We start from the raw sequence: 21,937 nt of genomic DNA on the forward strand, positions 1-21,937 counted from the left end.
TTTCTCTCCTCCCCAGGGCCATTAATACTTTAATGTATTTCCTTCCATTGAAACTAATGGGATGCAACTGATCTATGCCTGGTCGAAACTAATGGGATACAACTGATAAGTTTCCATGGTGGCTGGGGGAGGAACCTCAGGTCAGATCCCCCCCTCTGAGGGCAAACCTCTCTCTCCACCCTCAGAGAGGGGATCTAACAAATTCTATGGCCCCTGGGACATAGGACTGCAGTCTAATGGAAACAATTCAATACAGATTTACTAGTTTTTTTTTAGCAGGCAGTATAGAAAGAAAAAAGATGAAGACACAAAAAAATCAACACACTCTGAGCTAGTTCCCACAATCACAGCAGCCCATCATGGCTGATTTAAGCTACAGTGGCTTGCAGCGAGTGCCGGTGGCAAGTCTGAATATTCAGTCTCTGGCAGGGAGTTGCCAAGGTTTGTCATATCATCCAAACTCAGGCAACCCCTGCCGTCTGGGTTCGGATGGAATGACAAACTATGGCAACCCCAGATTGGAGGCTGAACATTCAAAATGGCCACTAGCACGCACCACAACCCAGCGTGTCTTATGTAAGCCACGGTGGGTTGCGGTGCATGCAGTGGTCATTTTGAATAAGCCATGGTGAGCTGCCATGATCATGTGAGTCTGGACTCTTTTCTCAAGTGCAGGAAGATTTTACATCACTTCTCTTCAGCTTACAGATACACAAAACATATTTCACCTGCTGGTTTGAAACAGCAACTGCCTACAATGGCCAGTAACTACACACAGCTGTCCAATTTCAAAGGAATCCTAAATGTGTTCATAGCTGTGTGTTCTTTAACATCTGGTACTACATGAGCAAAAAAGCACAACCATACCTGTGTCCATGCAACAGCATGCATACACCTGATTATCTTATTCAGAATTAGTACATTTGGGACAACTGGAGACACCTTTGCTCTTTTGATAAGACAAAATATAGAGAGAGCACAAGCTAAATGTATTTTGAGACTTGCTTTCTTCAAGTATTTTTACTTTCAAAATACACACACACTCTGCAATCTTTTAATATTTCATGTCCAGCACAGGTACCAAGTTGAAGCCCACACCTATACTCAACTATGACACAATTATCTAGAAGAATCAACAAGCAAAATAAGGTTATAGTAAAATAAAGTTAGAGATATAAAACAATAGGTAGAGATAAAAGGAATACAGAAACATGGCCTTAACAGCACCACAGGAGAAAAGACTAATGCCAAGAAATACAAAAGCAACTACTGCTAAAAATATTGCCAAAAATATAGACATGAGCTATCAACAGGGCCAAATCAACCAATGCTGAAGCATGAAACAAGTGTTTGCTGTTCCTGGAAATTTATTTAATTTCCATGTCTATCCTACAAGTTTTCCCAAAGTCGAGGACAGATTGCATCATTATCATTTAAACATCAAAGCATATATCTATGAGATTAAACATATTACCACTTACTAAATTAAAATTTCTCCAGCAAAGGAGATCGTTACCTTGTCGTGGTGCTGGAGCTTGAGCACCTTGCCAGATGTACAAGCTGGGTTTAGAAAAGGCAGAGGGACTAGAGACCAAATTGCCAATATCCGCTGGATAATGGAGAAAGCCAAGGAGTTTCAGAAAAACATCTATTTCTGTTTTATTGACTATTCTAAAGCCTTTGACTGTGTGGATCATAACAAATTGTGGCAAGTTCTTGGTGGTATGGGGATACCAAGTCAACTTGTCTGCCTCCTGAGGAATCTGTATAACGACCAAGTAGCAACAGTAAGAACAGACCACGGAACAACGGACTGGTTTAAGATTGGGAAAGGGGTACGGCAGGGTTGTATACGCTCACCCTACCTATTCAACCTGTACGCAGAACACATCATGCAACGTGATCTTAGCTTGATGATGCCAAGGCTGGAGTTAAAATCACTGGAAGAAACATTAACAATCTCAGATATGCAGATGATACCACTTTGATGGCTGAAAGCAAGGAGGAGCTGAGGAACCTCATGATGAAGGTGAAAGAAGAAAGTGCAAAAGCTAGATTGCAGTTAAACCTAAAAAAAAAACCAAGATTATGGCAAGCAGCTTGATTGATAACTGGCAAATAGAAGGAGAAAAAGTGGAGGCAGTGACAGGCTGTCTTTCTAGGCGCAAAGATTACTGCAGACGCTGACTGCAGCCAGGAAATCAGAAGACGTTTACTTCTTGGGAGGAGAGCAATGACAAATCTTGATAAAATAGTGAAGAGCAGAGATATCACACTGACAACAAAGGTCCATATAGTTAAAGCAGCGGTATTCCCCGTAGTAACCTATGGCTGTGAGAGCTGGACCATAAGGAAGGCTGAGCGAAGGAAGATAGATGCTTTTGAACTGTGGTGCAGCAGGAAAATTCTGAGAGTGCCTTGGACTGCAAGAAGATCAAACCAGTCCATACTCCAGGAAATCAAGCCAAACTGCTCACTTGAGGGAATGATATTAAAGGCAAAACTGAAGTACTTTGGCCACATAATGAGAAGACAGGACACCCTGGAGAAGATGCTAATGCTAGGGAAAGTGGAAGGCAAAAAGAAGAGGGGCCGACCAAGGGCAAGATGGATGGATGACATTCTGGAGGTGACAGACTCGACCTTGGGGGAGCTGGGGGTGGTAACGGCCGACAGGAAGCTCTGGCATGGGCTGGTTCATGAAGTCACGAAGAGTCGGAAGCGACTGACCGAATAAACAACAACAAATAAAAATTTAAACAGGTGCTAAACACACCACCATTTACAGCAGAGGTCCTCAACCTCTTTGGGCCCATGGGCACATTTGGGAATTTGAGAAACTGCTGTGGGCACCACCACAAAATGAGTCCCACAGAGGATGTAGCCAGTCAAAAGAAAAGTAATTCACCCAAGGAACTGAGTACAAGCAAAGGAAGAGTCTGAATTCTGAAGCCAATCCATATTTGACCTCCCTGGAAGCACAACAAAATACCAATTTAAGGTTGCAATCCAATGCATATTTACATCAAACTCAATGGGAATTACTTCTGAGTAGACCTCACAGCATTGCTCTTCTCATCACACACACACACACACACACACCTCTCCTCAGCCCCAAAGGAAAGGAAAATGCTCACGGCCCCAAAAAGAAAGAAAACATTTTCCCTACCTTGACCCCAGGCTCACCCACTCTGTTCCCCACCTGGTGCTCCTACCTCCTCCTCTGGCATCAGAATCCTTGCCCAGGAAGGTGCTCTCTCTCTCTCTCTCTCTCTCTCTGCATGTTTAGAAGGAGAGAAGGGGCTGGGAAGGGAGAGAAAAAGGGCTAGGAGGTGGGAGGAGAAAGAAACCGTGAGATAAAAGGGTGAGAACGAGAGAAAGAGCAAGGCTAGGAATTGGGAGGGAGGGGAAAGTAGAAAGAGAAAGAATAAGGCTAGTGGCTAGGAGAAGTAGAAACAACAACGTAAAGAAGTAGAAGGGGGAGAGAAATAGCAAAGCTAGAAGCTGGGAGGAAGGAGGGAATAGCATGGTAAAGGGGTAGAGTGTGTCAGGTTTCCCGATCCGCCCAGCACACACACTCAGGCAATCTGACACTGGACACCCAAATTAGTGGGCTTTCTTTATTGCAGGGAATCCCATGGCAAAAGCTTAATGGTTACACTCTTCAGAAATCATATAGTTGATGGTCAGTAGCTATAGGCTCTATGTAATTCCAGAACAGTCCAAAGCTAAACACTACTACCATGACTGAGATCCTCAATATGGTTTCTCCATTGCCATCTCCACAGTTCTGAACATAAGGGAAGGGATTCTGGATTCCTGGGTACCTAACCCAGACAATCCTTTCATGGGGCTCCAACCCCAGATATGGAAAGGGAATGGTTCCTGGAATTAACCCATCAGGCAATCAGGGGATAACTTCTCGAAAGGCCTAAACAACCCATACCCATAGAGAGTCCAACTTTGAATCTTTTGTTGATAACTCTAGGCTACATGGTCCAGGCCCATCAATATCAAGGGAAGGGCATGCCCACGGACATGCAAGGAGTTCCAGGCCACCGCTTTCACATTGGCAACTCCACGCTGCATGAGTTCTGGCAGAGGGAAGTCTAAAAGTCATAGATCAAACCCAGCCTGCCGTACACTGAGCTGACTACAAACACAGACACACAATCCACAGCAACAAGAGTTCAAGTCTATGAAAAGCCTCACAGTACTTTTCATGGCAAGTCCTTAACAACCCAAAGTTCCAGTCCATGTGTAGAGTGCCTCCAAAAGCCCAGACAATGATGGATCCAAACAGAGAAGGCTTCAGGCAATTAAGACGAGATGTTCCTAGCAAAGGCTCTTCGCCTTTGCATCAGCTTAAAAGGGAAAGTGTGACTGTAGGACACCCCCTCTAGATTCCTTGACAAAACAAGGGCCTTTAGCCTTTCACCAAAGCCTCTGCCTAAACAGGGCAGCACTGCTCAGCCCTCCAGCAATGACACTTCAACCTGGGCGACCCTTCTGCCTCCCTGCCTGCTGAGGCCAGACCAGCAGGTGGACAGGGAGTTGGGTGATTCCCCTTGGCTCTGCTCTGAGAACACTGACAGAAATAAGCTCAAACAGACTCTGACATTCCAGAAACTGACTGGGCCCAAGCCCTTCCAGGCTACTTCTAATCAAATCCTGTCTATAACCTATATGGCCCACTGCAGTACTGAAGCTGGGCCCTGACAAGGGGAGAGAAAGAGCAAGGTGAAGGGATTTGTGGGAGGCTAGTGGCTGGGAGTGTGAAAAGCGAGAGAGTACAAAGGGGAAAGGTCTGTGTGGGTGGAAGAAAATTGGGTGGGACCAGGAAGCAATTCTTCTCGTCTTCCTACCAAATGAACAGCTGATCAGCAGCAGGGACCGGAAGGAAAACCTGGAGCCCTAATGTTTTTCAGTTTTTTAATTACAAATACATTTTTGAAGGGGGCGGGGAATAGAGGGCTTTGCAGGCACCACTGGAGGTCCCTGCAGGCACTGCACTAGGAAGTCCTGCTTTACTGATTTAGCCCTGACTGCATAAAGCCTGCCTAACAAAAAGATGGTCAATTTGATACAACTTCTGAAATGATGGCCAAGTTTGAGCATCTCCAGAAGCTTGGCTTATTGTGACATCTGAACTGGGCCACTAAGTTAAAAGCATCAGAAACTGGGCTGGATGAAAATGGGCTGGTACAATATATTTATGGTACCAAATTTTATGTCTCTTAACCATCATGTTGCACTTAAACATGATGGTAATTAAATTGAGGATTATGAACACAAAATAGGTTTACAAGAAAAAACATGACGTTGGCATACTTTGGACCCCTTCACACTTTCTGCAAGCTGCATGGAAGCCATTTCTCTATCCCAAATGTGATAGAGTATATGAAAGAATACCACAAGGTGTACAAAGGTGGGGGTTGGACTCGATGGCCTTGTAGGCCCCTTCCAACCCTACTATTCTATGAAACTGAATTATTCTTTCCAGCACAGCTGCATGAGAATTGTAGAGAAGCATCTTCTGTATGGCCCAGCGAGGATGTGAAGTGGCCCTACCTATACCAATGCAAAGAAAATTCTGCATCAAAAAGATGCTTAGAATTAGGTTATTTTAACTTTGCACAAACATTCGACATTCACAATCACTAATACAGATTAAAACCTATCTCCATCTTTAAGCATGTGTTGAATTGGAAGGCTGGAATTTCCTATTCACTCTATGCTTAACTAAAGGTAAGGACATTTAACAGTGTGAAAAGGTGACTAATCCACCTTAATCTGTCCAACTCCGCTCTCTCTTCATTCCAAGCGCTCTACTTCTTCCTCCCAATTTACTTTACTTTTTCCTCTCCCAGCCTCTAAAACCTACCATAGGTTGCTTCTCTCCCTTCCTACTTTCAACAGGTATGGATGTAGGGAGTTTGGGTGTACACACTAAGGGTATTGAAAGTCTAGATCAGTATTCTGTCCAGGTACTATCCTTCCCAGTGGTTTTTCATCTTCTTTAGAAAAGAAATCTTGGGGGGAAAGGTAGAAGAAAAGGAAACACTGGAGCAGAAAATGAATGTGTCTATATTACCCAGTCCCCCCCTCTTCATTGCCTAGATTTAAAGACAGACATTAAAGTAATTCCTTCACTTTCCAATCTGTAGTGGGAAGGGAAAGAGCCATGTCAGCAGCAAAACCAGCAGCATGTCTACTTTGCTTGCCCGAGCAATAAGGGCAATGTTCTTCCTTTTTGCCTCCCAAAGTTATGTGGGGGTGCATGTCCTCAGCTGGCATTCTGGAACCCTGGGTGTCCTGACTATGGCTTATTAGCACAAGCACATGCACTTCTCAATACAGAGGATTTTTCAATCAACTCAGCTCTTGGCTGCAATATAATATATGGTTGGAAGGCTTATTAAGATGAACATTTGGGACAGACCATAGGCGGCAGAACTACACAATTTACAATCCCTGGTTATATAAAACCATGCTGAAAATTCAGTAACAAATTTCTCACTGAGTTGTGAAATACCATTAGAAGGATATGTTTCAAACTGCTCACCCATTTCCCCAAAATTCTGACAAAACAATTCAAATTATTTCATTATTTTTGAGTTTCACATTACTCATTTTCCATCTCACCTCTGCAATGAAATATTGTGAGGAGAAAAATCCTGGGTAATGGGTAAGAACTGAAGCAAACCATACTACACTTCCTCACCATGTTTTGCCCTTTTTTTGCTGCAAAGTTTCACCGCAATCTCTCAAAGATGTATTTCTGTCCAAATTCAGTGCTGATCCCTAACAGAATTACCATATTCCACAATACTCTGTACTCTTTCAAAACACTGCAGGATTTCACAGCTTCCCAGTTTCAATGCAGAAAACAGTTTTAGACAGCCAAATACAATTGTCAAAACATTAGGAAATGGTGTGAAATATATTGAAAAGATTATACCAGCTTTTGAAAAAAGAAAATAAAAATACAATTCAAGCAGTTTTAGCCCATCCCTGCTAGATGCAGTCCTGGGTCCTTGTGTTTTTATTGATTGCTTTGATTTATATCCAGCCTTTCTACCAAGAAAAATGGTACTCAAGGTAGCTTACAATCATAAATAAAACTTGATTAAAACAATAATAAAACAATGCATTAAAACACAACTAAAACACAGCAATCACAGAATAAAACAGCATCCAACCCAACAGCCCTGCTTCAACACCAAAGGTTGTCTTGAATAAAGAGGTCTTTGCCTGCTGGCAGAAGGACAGCACAGAGGGAGTGAAACGTTTTGAAATGTGTAGTCCAACTACTAGCTTTTGATAACTTCTATTTGGCTATTGTCCACAAGTAATTTCTCATGGAGGTGGGCTTTCTATCACTTCCTTCATTTTTCTCTTATTGTTGTTAAAGGTAAGATTAACAGCCACAAAAACCAGAACACTGCCAAACAAAGTCCTACGCCAACTATATTTAAATGCTTCCCTGTACTATTCACTGTTTTGCTGCAATGTAATCAGGCAGGCTAACATTTCTTCAGATTCACCTCTAAATGTGGAAATTAAGGAAATAATAATAAGAACAACAACAACAACCAGAAGAAGAAGAAGAACATGCCCCTTAGCAGTTATATAGCACCCTTGAGTACTCAAAATGCTTCACTTACACTATTTTGCTGTAATACTTAGAAGCTTGTATGGTACATTAGCACCGTTCTCCCCATATCGCAGATGAGAGATTGAGGCAGTAAGGGAGTGGCTTGCCTAAGGCCACGTAGTAAGTTCTTAACAGAGTTTCGAAACAGAGGCTTCCTCATTTGTAGCTCAGTCTCTTTGTGGCTATGCCATGATAAAGGATGCAATCCACATTCCATTATCGCGACTAGCAAGAAATTGTATTTTAATTCACACGTGTATTTAAGGCCTCACTTGACCCCTCTAACCCAGGGGTGGGCAACCTGTGTCCCTCCTGATGTTTTGACTTGTAACTTCCATTAGCCCTAACCATCATAGCCAATGGTGAGGGATGATGGGAACTGCAGGCCAAAATATCTGGATGGCCACAAGTTGTCCACCCCTGCTCTAGCCAGTATAGTTTCCCTCCAGGTCACCAGATGCAGCCCCACCATTGAGACAGTGTGTGGAGATGGAGCAGCTATAGCCTACCATTGTACTGCCCCAACCAAGGAAACATTACAGTACATCACTGGGACTGCTGCAGTTGCACTCTCTTGTCCTCTCTTACCTACAGAAAGGCAGAGCACACAGACTTTGGCCAATTGCATTACACTCAGCAGGGAGACACAGCATTTCACAACAGTGGCGGTGGCTTTTTCCAGACAGAGACCAACAGTGCCCATCCTTGGGTGAGCTCTGTGTTCTAGCTCCCTCCTCACCCGGTTGTCTGGCTTCAGAGCCAGAAGGCAGAAAAGGAGCTCTGAACAAAGCCACCCTAACGCTATGCTTTTTTCAAAGTCCAGCATTACTGACAGCTACCAATCAAGATTCCCTCCATATGCTACAGAAGGCAGAGAGGAAGTCACTGGAACATTGCTTTGCAATCTCCACATTTCAGTGACACAGCACTAACAACAGTGACCCATCCTGGCTCCCTCTACCTTAGGACACAGGTCAGTGCATGGATGGGCAGCTACAATAATCACGGCTGCTCTCACAGAAGGATAGATAAGAACCTAAGAGCCATGCTAGATCAGACCAAAGGTCCATTTAATCCAGCATTTTGTAGGAAACCCACAAGTAGGACATAAGTGTAATAGATCCACAATAGATGGAAAGATTCTGGAGACGGCAAGAACAGAAGACGAAGTGGAGTACAGGAAGCTGAATCTGAATGAAAAGAGCACAATGTTGATGGCATGCAAGGAAAAGTTATAGACAGGAAGCTGCCTTATACTAAGTGAGACCATTGGTCCATCCAAAGCATGTGTTTTATCATTGACCTATGACCTTTCCCCAAGGCATCTTTAGCTTGGAAACTGCTGTAATATATCAAGAGCAGACTTTAAAAATGTATATGCCCAGTTATTATAATAGAACACTATTAGAACTAGATAATTAGCATAAAGCAGTGGTTGTACTTTTTTCCACACCTTCAAATAGACCAAGGGTTCTTCATTAAAGGATCAGCATATACAGGTTTTTTCAACAAAGTTGCTGTTAACTGAAAAGCAACTATGCAATACAGCACTAATACTAACATAAACCAATTCCCCTGCTATTTTCATTATAAATTATTACATTTACATAAGGCATGATGCAGCCCTTCTCCTATCATACAGAGGTCAGGACATGGAGGCTTCTCACGTACAAAGCGACCTTGAGAACTGGACACACAGTACTGCTAGCATGCAGATCAAGCTACTACAAGCAGGATGAATGCCTTTCTCCATGGCCACACTAGTCTCAATCTTGTGCAGCAAGCCATTGTATAGCAACTGAGTGCCCCTCCGCAAATGCAAGCAAGGCTTCCTGACTACCTCTTGCATATAGGCTGCTCCTGTTGGGACAATGTCTATTTGGCTTGAGCTGGAGGAGAACAGCCATGCTAAATCCAGTACAGCCCATGCTGAGATGTATGATGTAACCCTTGCTTGGATGAGAGGATCAATAAGTCAACAGGATAGGGCCCAGCGGCCAAGAAGATGATGGAGGGAGCTAAGTCCACTGTCACTCTCCAGGATGTATCTTTGCAAATTGGTGACAGACCTGGGACACAGCTGCACACTTGTTCCTCAAAACCCATGCAAAGAAGAACTGTACCACATCAGTAATTATGCTATGGTGTTCATAATTTATATGAATTTATTTTCATATTGTTATATTATTTTTCTCTCATCAGTAGCATTCCAACAAATCACGAGAATAAATGTTATGCCTCTGACTAGTTCAGGAGCTGTTGTTTGACAGATGAATGGTTTAGCCTATTGATTCACTTAAAACCTTGATTCAATTATGAGTATTGCTGGACAGATTTCTCAGCCGTTGGCACTGCCTGGCATACAAGAGCAAGTTTCTTTCACAGGTATTACACTGCTTTACACATCATCTCCATTAACTTGGAAAACTAGAATGAGTTCAGGCTTAAAAATGTGCACTTACAAACGTGAAGAAAAACACCAAACTTCTTATTTGCTCAGCCTATATGTATAATGTTTGAGGGTGCTTTCCAACAGCCCCAGCTTTCATTAGCTATTTTCCTTCTTTATCAGGCAACACACAGAGTTAACAAAAGAGAACTTAGTTACAGAGTTAGCATGGCAAAACAGTCATGCAATTAAATGGGTAGGTGCTGCAAGGAGAAGAAACAAGTTTGACGCTTCCCAAGCAGATGCTTCCTAGAGAGAAGTTCTTTAGTCCTTGAAAATAGAATGCCATGCAAGCATCCGACAGAGACATAGCTTAGCCTCATCTCTTGTATTTATATAGAAAACAACTTCTAAAAAGTCAAGTATGATAATTAAAGGGTATCTTTCAATGAGAGGAGATGTCTTTTGAGAGGGGGGAATACAAAATTAGGCATCAACACTGAGAAAGTTTGCCTCATACAACTAAAGTAAACAAGAACAAATGTTAACAAATGTTTCTGCAAATCAAAATCTGGTCCCCCAATAATAGTCTTGGTCCCCCAATAGTAGTCTAATAATTGATGCCATTTACAGCATCAATTAGGAAACCAAAAATAAGAAACACTACAAATAACAGAGGAAGAAAAGTCATTCCAAGTGGTCAATTAGTTCAAATCAGTATCCTGGACATCAAAACAGAAGATAGATATGCTTTCCTTTGTATACTTACAAAATGTTTTTAAAACATCTTTTAAAAAATTACACTTGTAAAAGTATTTTATCTGGAATACTAATAAATAAAAATACTTTACATACCTTGCCTTTTTGTTGGCCTTGGGTTTTGGTGTGGTATTTTTTGCTTTTTTCTCCTTTGGCTCTTTAGGGGTCTTGGGGGTTTTGGGAGTCTTGGGTTCCTTAGGCTCCTTCTTCTCCTTGGATTCTTTCGGATCCTTCGGCTCTTTTTTCACCTTAGGTTTTTTCTTTTTCTTTTTCTCTTCCTGGGAACAGTCTAGTAATTTCCTGGTAGGATCCTGGCTGTCAAACCCACTAGGAAAGCCCTCCTTACCAAATCCTTTGCTGGGACCATCTGCAACAATGTGATTATTTTTCTTTTTCTTTTTCTTCTGTTGTGTCTGCTGCTCAATTGATGGAAGATAATCATCACTTTTCAGTAGCTGGGCATTCGGTCCACTAACCTGAGTCATGTCTGGCACTGGTTTCTCCAGGAAGGGTTCTGATGGAGAATGCTAGGAGAAACAAGAGATATTACATTAATAAATATTTTCAATTCAGTCTTTAGACATCTTATTGACTAAATAAAATATTGCAATTCTTTTTCAGGAGACCAGCCAGAATCATTTGGAAAACAAAATTAGCCCCTAACATTTAGAATACTAATGTTAAATATACAAGATATCAGCCTATAAGGAAAATTAATATTTTCTATTTAAACAAATGGAAAACCCCATATTCAAAACTACTAGTGAAGAATTAGTTCCATTACAATAGGCACTACAGTAGGGTAGATAGGGCCACTAAATACTCTTGACATGTTCATAACTAAATAAAACGAGACAAGAGGTAACAGTGATCTATAAGATACTAACAGACTACACATACTTGTTTCTTTTTCCTGCAGAAACTGGAATTGTCAAGCTACAAAATGACCTATTTACTGCTTTATTCCGATTAAATGAATGACTGATAAGAATCACGTGGACCTGTTTGTTATCAGCAGATTAGTAACTGAAGAAGCAACTAACAGACAATAAGGTATGAACCAAGGCTTGAAAAACACTGACACATGTGGTACATTTACGAATGCAAAAGTAAGGATTTTCATTGATAAAATGTCAATGCAGTTTTTAAATATATGTTCTTCTGAATAAAAAAGTTGTGTATAGTTGTAAGGCTCACTAGAGTTTTCTAAATGAATGACTGCTCAAAGTGGCTGCCCAAAGTAGTACCAAAAGACACTGGACATTCATCAGCTTTCTGGCCACCTGTCTATCTTTGTGCAATTAAGCAACCACCACCATTATTTTCTGCTTGCTCTACTTGTATCAGAATTATCTGACGCTTTTCTTATTTGTTGAGATGTTGCACTCATCAGGTGACATTATTCTTATTTCTAGTTTTCTCTGTCTGGCTTTTAATTCTCAGTCCTGTTGTTTTTTCTTGACCCCTCATATCTAGGACTTTTGGTAAGAGGGTTAAACAGTGGCTAACAAAACTGCAATTATTTGTGATGTCTTCTTTTATAAACAGTCATTTTTAATCTCAGAAAACTTGCTTAACTCCAGTTTGGACAAGTTATATAGGCTGTTTGTTAACATATTGCATCTATATTCTGCCTTTGGTATAAGTCTAGAAATCTTTCTGACTTTTAAGTTGCAAATATCTAACAACAAGACTAGCACACAAAAGGACGTGACAGTACCCCCACCTCAAACTCAGGACATTATTCCCATCTTACCTACGCTTCGCTGCTTGGCAACTACCTATGTAAGTTTAAAGGACTACATCATCTAATGCCAATTCTGGTGCCTGTTCTGAGCCCATTATTATTTATTTATTATTTATTTGATTTGTGCCCTGCCATTCTACCAAAAAATGGCACTCAAGGCAGCTTACAAGCATAATTAAAAGCAATTAAAATAAAATACATTCAAATACAATAAAAATGTAACTATTGCAGAATTAAAAAACAGCACCCCTCCCAAGAGACCCACTTACAGGCCATGTGGTCCTTTCAACTGTGAGAGGACTTAAAGCAAGAGTGGGGAACATTTTTTAGTTCAAGGGCTGGTTTGCCAGCTGTAAACATTTAAACTAGGGGTAGGCAACATGGCTTGAGAACCAGTTGAATTTGAACTCTTTTAGCACTACAGAGCGGTTTGCTGCTGAAAGCTGGAAGCAAACCACTGCATTTTTTATTTTCGGGGAGGCACCTCACAGACTGCGTAGTATCTGTGGAGTGCAGTCACAGGGGAGGGGTCTGGGGAGGGTTAAAAATAGCCTCTGGACCTCCCAAAGTTGCCCACCTCTGCTTTAAACTTTAAAGGACTGCTTCAGCCTAGGGATGGGTGAGAAATTTGTTTGCTTCAAGTACATAGTTATACTACACTATTTGCACTTCTAATTTTGTGATGCAGTTTGCAATCAAAATATGTGCACAAAAATGCATGTAATAGAGAAATGTGTGCACAAAATGCATGTATTAGGGAAAGTGCACAAGAATTTATATCAGGGGAAACTGTTTGCAAAAAATGGGTATATCAGAAAAAGCACATATAAAAATGGGTATATTAGAAGAAATACACACAAAAATTTCTGCAGCCTTCAAAAAAACCTGAACTGTGGAAATGGGCCAGAACAAACTAAGGGCGCAATCCTATCTAGATAGGCAGCTGCCTCCGAACTCGGAGGCGACCACCTATCCAAAGCAAGGGAGAAGCACGAGGGGGGGGGTCATTCCCTCCTCGCCTCTCCTGCCCTGCTTTTTCTACTAGACAGCTGTTTTCGGCTGTCAAGCTGCCGGGGGGGGGGGGGGGGCTGAGCAGAAGGGGAGACAGTTCTGCTCTCCCTGCCCCAGAACACCCCAACCCCACCCCTTTTCAGCTGCTCTGCGGTCCTCTTCCAAGTGCAGAGGACGGGGCTTCTCCGCACTGCCTCCAAGGCAGCGCAGACATGGGGGGAGGTCGGTTTTCCAGGAACCGACCTCCGAGTGCGGGAACCAAGGTCGGTTCCCAGAAAACAGCATATCCTATGGCCGTCTAGCCGCTGTCTAGAGGCCATAGGATTGCTCCCTTAATGTTGGAAAAACGAGAAACTGAGCGGAACTGAACATGACAGATTAATCCTTCCCTGTTTCAGCCTGTCTCCTATTCCCAACATTCGGAGGCCTTGTATACTCCTCTCTACTGCCAACATTTGCCTGCATGAGGGCAATGCACATACACAACCTTCAGCTTCCATCACCTTGCCGGGGGGGGGGGGGGGAACGGGACAGTTTTTTCCCCAAAAGCGACCCAACAGATTCTGCATACCTCCCTTCCAAAAATCCACACATCCACTGTCTCTGTACGTCTTTTCTCACCTGTGCATTCACACTCTCAAAACAACTTTACTATAGCAATGTACTACAGATATTAAATACGTAATTTTGCTTTTGTCTCTTTGAAGCAATAATTCATAATCTTCATGAAAGAAACCAGTACAGATTAAAACACAAGAACACAAAAATCCTGTTTGATAAGCACTAATGTTATTTTGGGTACAATCTGAGAGGCGAAAGGTGTTCAGAAATATTTCAGTATTTATTAGACTTGCATATTCCTAAACTGTTGTTTTGTGTGTGTGTGTGTGTGTGTGTGTATGTGTGTGTATGTTTTTACAGAAAACCTGTTTTTGTAAACATTTAACAAAGAACAGATGGCCTCTTTTAATCACGTGAAAAAATCTAGGGTTCACATTAATACCCATATAGCGGACTACTGTGCTGCATCACCTCCCTAACCAGCTGCATGGTACTTTCTTCAGTAATGCGATTTAATTTTACAGTGGAAATTTTACCATCAATTCCCACTGTCTGACACGTCATCAACACCATAAACATCTGCCATTAATGTATAGGACTGCGAAAATTCCTCATTTAAAAGAGCACGTGCGAAAATTCCCACATCATGAAGGGTAGTCAAATATCTACTTTGGTATTAACTTGTAACTCCTTAAGTTACATTTGCAGAATAAAAATCCTATCATAAAATTGCTTTATTTTATAATCATGTTAATGCTGTCTTTTAGCACTCCACCCATTTGCAGATGCACTTCAGATTTGTTTGAATACACTAGGAAGGCTGCAACAAGCAAAATCCTAGTCTATGGTTTGTGTGTGTTTAGTTGAAGCAGAAGCAATTAATTCCTTGGTTATCAGCAGTTGAATCTCTAAAAACTGTAAAATAGAAGTTGTTAGCTGTATGTTATAACAATATTGGACATACTACCAGAATTTAGTTTTTTAAAAGCAAAGGGCAGAATCCAACGAAGCGCTTATGTCCTTGAGGATTGTCTTCTCCCCTGCCAACTGAGTTGTGCAAGCAGCTCCCACTGCTTGAGCAACGGCGATTTAGTGCTTCCGGGGGCAACCCGAAACAAGCGGAAATTCTCCTTTCTGGAAGGAAGCAGGTTGGTGGAGCTTGCATAAGGGAGCTCCTCTGACCTGCCTCCTTCCAGAAACGAGTGTTTCCGCTCATTTCGGGGCTTCCCCTAGGAAGCGTTAAATCTCCCTTGTGTTAGCGGTAGGTCCCACTTGCACAAGAGAAGCGGTGGGACCCACTGCTTGCGGAAGGGAATAGACTGCATAGGTGCCCCCTTGGATTCCGCCCAATCAAAAACCTTTGTCCTACCCTTGTTCCCAAAGCTAAATTATGCTTGAGTGATTGTAAAGTATTCATTCATTCATACATTCCAATATTTATATGATGCTTTTCAGGACAAAGGCTTCCCAAGGTGGCTCACATAAAATAATTAAAAACATGGAACAATTATTTAATATAAAACATGAAACAATGATTTAAAATAAGTATAGAAACAATCCAATTACAGAACTAAAAAGCAGCAGTTTAAAACAATTAAAGCCCAGCTCACAACACTCTTAGTAGAGAGGCAGCCATATGTGCATCCCTTGGGAGAAAATTCTACAGCTATGGAGCCACTGCTAAGAAGGCGATCTCTCGTAACTGCCAGTCTGATGGATCTTGATAATTGGCCTGTGAGCAGAATGTCTGAGGCTGATCTTAAGGTCTGTATCGGTGCAGGCAGTTCTTCAAATAAGGTCAATACCAACACTTTAAATTGGGCTTAAAAATTAATATGCAACGTACGCAACTGGTACAGTGTAAGTGTCATATGTCCTGAATGCCTGGCCCAAACAAGCATCTAAGCAGCTGCATTCTGCAATGGTTGACGTTTCCAATCCATCTTTAAAAGGCAGCCCCACATACAAGCAGTCTTGCATTTGAGCCATAGGCAACAAGGAACTGCATGCAGACAAGTGCACATAATTCCACATGGGTGAATGAGTAGACTGGCAGAGGAGGGCCAGAGGGCTCCTCCTCTGTGCCCAAGAGAGAAAATAAGTGGACTGCAAGATGTGGGAAGCACCCTCCTCTCCGCCAGCATAGAAATATAGTGGGCTGCTGGAGGAGAACTGGAGTGCTTTGTCCCTCTTCTGCTAGCTTCCAGCAGACTAGAAAAGTATTTTACAGGCCAGTATTTTTGAGAGCTTACTTGCATGGCTGACAGAATGCATTACAATCATCAAGTATGGCTGTAACCAGGGCATGTGTAACTGAGGCAAGGTTTCCTTTCTCTAGATAGGGTTAGATCTGGCAAACCAGCCTGAAAGTAGTGGCGTACAAGATAAAAAATATATATGACAAAATAAATAGAAAAGCAATAAATAAATATTCAATAAAAAACTATACAAACATAAAAACAAGTAACAGCTATAAAAGGTAATTCCAATAAAAAACTGCAGTCCACATGTTATGAAAAGGCCAGTGAAAACAAGTGGCTCTTCAGAGCCTTCCTGAAGACCTGCAAAGAAGGGGGATGAACCCCTGGAGGGAAGCTGATTCCAGAGGTCTGGGGCCTAAGATGATAAAAGGCACCTATGACTCCATAGATAGTATCAAGTCTGCAAAACTTGTATTTCAGAGGGAGTGCAACCACATACAAAACTGGTTGCAAGCCTTCATTTGGATCAGCAGACTTCTAAACCAACATTACCTCCATCATATCTGGATTTGGTCCTTGCCCATCTTGGCTCATTATGAGCTGCAGAGAGAGGCTGGGTGAGGGGATCAGGAGGGTGGTGAACGCCTCCCTTGAGGAGGGAGTGGTGCCATCAGCTCTCAAGGAGGCAGTGATAAGACCGCTTTTAAAAAAGCCCTCCTTGGATCCCCAAGTCTTGAACAACCTTCGCCCAGTTTCGGGGCAAGGTGATCAAGCGGGTGGTGGCAATGCAGTTGAAGGCACACATGGAAGAAGCCGATTATCTAGATCCATTTCAGTTGGGCTTCAGGACTGGGCATGGGACAGAAACGGCCTTGGTCGCCTTGGTGGATGATATGAGGAGGGCTTTGCATAGGGGCGAATGCTCCTTCCTTGTTCTCCTCGACCTCTCAGCGGCTTTTGATACCGTTGACCACGATATCCTCCTGGACCGCCTGGAGGGGTTGGGCACTGGAGACACCGTATTGCGGTGGTTCCGGTCCTTCCTCTCCGGCAGGTACCAGAGGGCAGCGCTGTGAGAGGAGGTTTTGGACCCGTGGCCGCTCACTTGTGGGGTGCCACAGGGTTCCATCCTCTCCCCGATGCTGTTTAACATCTATATGAAGCCGCTGGGGGCTATCATCAGGAGGTTTGGGGTGCGGTGTCATCAATATGCAGATGACACGCAGCTCTACCTCTTGTTCAAATCTTCACCAAGGTTGGCCGTAGAATCCCTGTCCAAATGTCTAGAGATGGTGAGTGGCTGGATGGGAAGGAATAAGCTGAAGCTGAACCCTGACAAGACCGAGGTACTTTTGGTGGGAGACAAGAGGAGGTTGGGGGAAGATGACCTGGTGGTGAATGAGGTACGGCTACCCTTGAAATTCCAGGTTCGCAGCCTGGGGGTCATCTTAGACTCCCAGCTGTCCATGGAGGCTCAGGTGTCAGCTGTGAGCCGGACAGCGCTGTACCAACTCCATCTGATATGGCAGCTGCGCTCCTACCTTCCCAACCATCTGCTCCCATCGGTAGTACATGCCCTGGTCTCCTCTCGTCTAGACTACTGTAATGCGCTCTACTCTTGAAGACAGTTCAGAAGCTGCAGCTGGAGAAGGATAGGATTTAACCTCAACAAAAAACTACTGACCAATCTCATTATTAAACAATGACTATAAGATATTTGCAACTATTTTGGCAGAAAGGCTCAAGAAAATATTGCAGGAATTTGTATATGAGGACCAAAGTGGTTTCTTTTGAAGGAAACAGATGACAGCTAATGTAAGAACGGTCTTGAATGTGGTGGAATATTTGGAAAATCACCCAGAAAAACAAGCAGCTCTGATATTTTTAGATGCAGAGAAAGCATTTGATAACCTCAACTGGAAAATTTTAATTAAGACTTTAGAAGAACAGGACTTTGGAGAAAACTTTATAAAATCGGTGAAATCAGTATATACCAATCAAAAGGCTCAAATAATTATAAATGGAGATTTGACTAAACCTTGTGAGATACAAAGAGGAACAAGACAAGGTTGCCCATTGTCACCGCTACTGTTTATATTGGTTTTAGAATTACTGAACAGATATATAAGACAAGATGATCGAATTACAGGAATAAAGATTAAAAAGGAGAAATATAAGCCGAGGGCTTTTGCAGATGACTTGGTGTTTATGATGGAAGAACCTTTAAAGGGAATTGAAATTTTAATGAAAAAATTAAAAGAATTTGGAGCAGTGGCAGGGTTCAAAGTTAATAAACAGAAAACAACACTTTTAACAAAGAATATGAATGTTCAAGAAAAAAAGGTTGATGGATAAGACTGGCTTCCAAACTGAAAAGGAAGTAAAATATTTGGGAGTCCTTTTGACAAATATCAATTGTATGCTTTTTCAAAATAACTATGTTAAAGTGTGGAATGAAATTAAACAAGATCTATTAAAATGGGAAAAATTACAACTATCACTTTTGGGAAGAATTGCAACGATTAAAATGAATGTATTACCTAGAATGTTATTTTTGTTTCAAATTATACCCATTATTACATCAGATTTACCTTTTAAGCAGTGGCAGATAGATATAACAAAGTTTATATGGCAAGCAAAAAAATCAAGAGTTAAAATAAAAATTTTACAAGATGCAAAAGAAAGAAGTGGCTTGGGATTACCAGATTTTAAATCTATTTTTCTGCCTGCTGCTTGATGTGGATGAAGGAATGGGTGACGTTGAAAAATAGAAGACTTTTAGAACTAGGAGGACATGAATTGAGATATGGGTGGCATGGTAATTTGTGGTACGATAAAAACAAAAGTGAATGTAGATTTTAATAATCACTATATTAGAAGGGCCATATTAAGAATTTGGAATAAATATAAATTAAGGTTCTATCAAAAAATACCACATTGGATAACTTCACAAGAAGCAATGCATAGCAGAGAATTTGATAGCATGCATAAATGGATAAGATATAATGATTTACTGGAACGGTCACAAGGGGAATATAAGTTAAAGTCAAGGGAAAGCTTATTGGAAGAAAGTCATGTATGTCAGTGGTTTTCATATTTGCAAGTTAAAGAAAGGTTTAAAATAGATGAGAAAAATGGTGGATTTGAACAAACAGAATCTGAGTTTGAAACAGCACTGTGTACAAATGATGAACATGTTATTGCTAAACTGTATAAATTACTGTTAAGGTATGAGACAGAGGATGAACAAGTAAAATATTGTATGATAAGCACAAAATGCTGGTCATTATATATCAATGGAATAGTGGGGAAGTATGTGGGGAAAATATTTAAAATTTACTTTATGTACAAGTCTTAAAGGGAATTTTTATAAGATGATTTATAGATGGTATATGTCACCGTTTAAATTGTCTAAAATGTATAAAGGTGTTTCTGGAAAATGTTGGAAATGTGAAGATCAAGAGAGAATGTTTTATCATTTATGGTGGACTTGTAAAAAAGCTAAAACATTTTGGAAACGAATACAGTCTTTAGCTCAAAGAATATTAAAGACTACTATAGAATTAAAGCCAGATTTTTTTTTTATTGGGACTAATAGATAAACATGTAAAAGAGAAGGGGGGGACCCTCTTTCTCTACATGACAACGGCTCCAAAGTTATTGTATGCACAAAAGTGGAAGAATGAAACAATACCAACTGTGAGCAAGTGGATCATGAAAATGATGGAGCTGGCAGAGATGGCAAAACTTACTAATATAATTAAAGAAGGATCAACAGCTAAATTTATGTTAGATTGGAAACCTTTTACAGAATTTGTACAAGAAATAGAGAAAAATGATATCTATGTATGCGAATTTTGAACTTTGAGATGGTTCTCTTTTTGTTGTTGTTGTTGTTAAAATTAGGGGAGAAATGCGATCATGTCTGTGAACTGTATGATATACAACTAAGATAAGAACTAGAGAATAATAATAAGCATTTGTTGTGTAAGGGGAGCCAAAGGTAAATATCTTACAATCTTAAGAGATATTTTAGTGTATGTGTATTGTGTGTTTATGTTGTTGTTGTTGTTGTTTTATTTTGTTTTTAAATTAAAAAAAAATTTTAAGAAAAAAAAAGCTGCAGCTAGTACAGAACACGGCAGCTCGCCTGATTAAAGGCAGCCGCCGGAGTGATCATATCACTCCGGTGCTGAAGGAGTTGCACTGGTTACCAGTTATTTTCCAGGCCAAATTCAAGGTGTTGGTTTTGACCTTTAAAACCCTATATGGTTCCAGCCCAGCCTATCTTAAGGTGCGCCTCCAGCAACACCAGACAGGCCGCTTAACAAGATCAGCCTTGGATGGCCTTCTCTCTGTCCCATCAGCCAGGACAGCTAGGCTGGTGAGGACGAGGGAGAGGGCCTTCTCTCTGGTGGCCTCACTCTGTGGAACTCCCTCCCTAGGGAACTCCGCCATGCCCCGTCTTTAATGAGCTTCTGCCACGCGTTGAAAACTTGGTTGTTCAGGCAGGCATTTGGGGTGAGCTAGGGTATTTTTAGAAATATGTTTTAATGTAGAATTTTATTGTTTTAAAACTGTTTGTATTGCTGTACATCGCACAGAGTGGCTGGGTGATCGGCCAGATGGGCGATTAACAAATTTAATTAATAAAATAAATTAAGCTCCAGCTTGCTTGCCCTCATCTATCTGCCTCTACTAGACACCTATTCAGAAAAGTGGAATTGTGTGGCATCCACATACTGATGACACTCAGTATGTGTCCCTCACCTCTGGATGACTTCTCCCAGTAGCTTCAGGCAGATGTTAAAAATCATGGGGATCATGATGGAACCCCAAGGCACCCCAAAGGCCAATGGCCATGAGGAGGAACAAAACTCCCCATTACCTTCGGGGTCCATCTCTCCAGAAATGACTGAAGTACCCTTAACATGGTGCCTCCAAGTCCCATCCCAGCAAGATGGCCCAGAAAGATACAATGTTCAGTGGTATCAAAAGCATAAGTAACATTATCAAATATAATGTTATATTATATATTTGATAATGAAACTAACTCTCCCTGCAACCCGCATGTGCAAAAAGACCTGGGAGAGGGACAGGGTATGTCTCTTCCGGCCAGAGAGGAAGAAAGCAAGGCACCCATCCTCCTCCAAGTTCAACAAGGGAGAGATCCTATTTTGGTCTTTATTTACAAATATGGATTGCCAGGAAGAGATTCCTCTTTACTAATGGCAACATTTGTAGAAATCCACAATTTCTAGTTCAGAAACCTATTTATCTGAACCAAGATCCTAGCTACACAAAAAGACATTCAGAATCAAAAGTAGTATTAAGAAGACAGGAGATAGTGAGGCAAATAAGGGAAATCCCTTAAACACTAACACTACAGACCACTAGTAAGGGAAATTCCTTATGTTTCAAGCTACACACACACACGCACATGCACACGCACACACACACACACAGTGTGGGGGGGGACCTAACAATAGTTGTGGTGGACAAATGACAAGATATATATTTTTAGTACCTTTTCCCTTTCTTATATTGCAGAATGGAGGCGGGCAACTATATTCTACATAAAAAGAAACATTATCTTATAGCATACACAGAAA

At 41.5% G+C, this 21,937-nt stretch overlaps 1 protein-coding gene across 6 annotated transcripts in view; it reads right to left on the reverse strand.

Annotated features, from left to right (window-relative positions):
- CHD7 (chromodomain helicase DNA binding protein 7) overlaps nucleotides 1–21,937 on the reverse strand; it is a 207,232-nt gene that overhangs the window by 73,990 nt on the left and 111,305 nt on the right. For all 6 annotated transcript variants that reach the window (XM_084849455.1, XM_084849451.1, XM_084849457.1 and 3 more), the window contains one exon: nucleotides 10,902–11,332. In XM_084849455.1, coding sequence (XP_084705581.1) covers nucleotides 10,902–11,332 — 431 coding nt within the window. The remainder of the gene's footprint in view (nucleotides 1–10,901; nucleotides 11,333–21,937) is intronic.

The sequence above is a fragment of the Heloderma suspectum genome, chromosome 4 (assembly GCF_057233095.1).
Source record: "Heloderma suspectum isolate Gila_16-S chromosome 4, 16-S_ref, whole genome shotgun sequence".
Lineage (NCBI taxonomy): Eukaryota > Metazoa > Chordata > Lepidosauria > Squamata > Helodermatidae > Heloderma > Heloderma suspectum.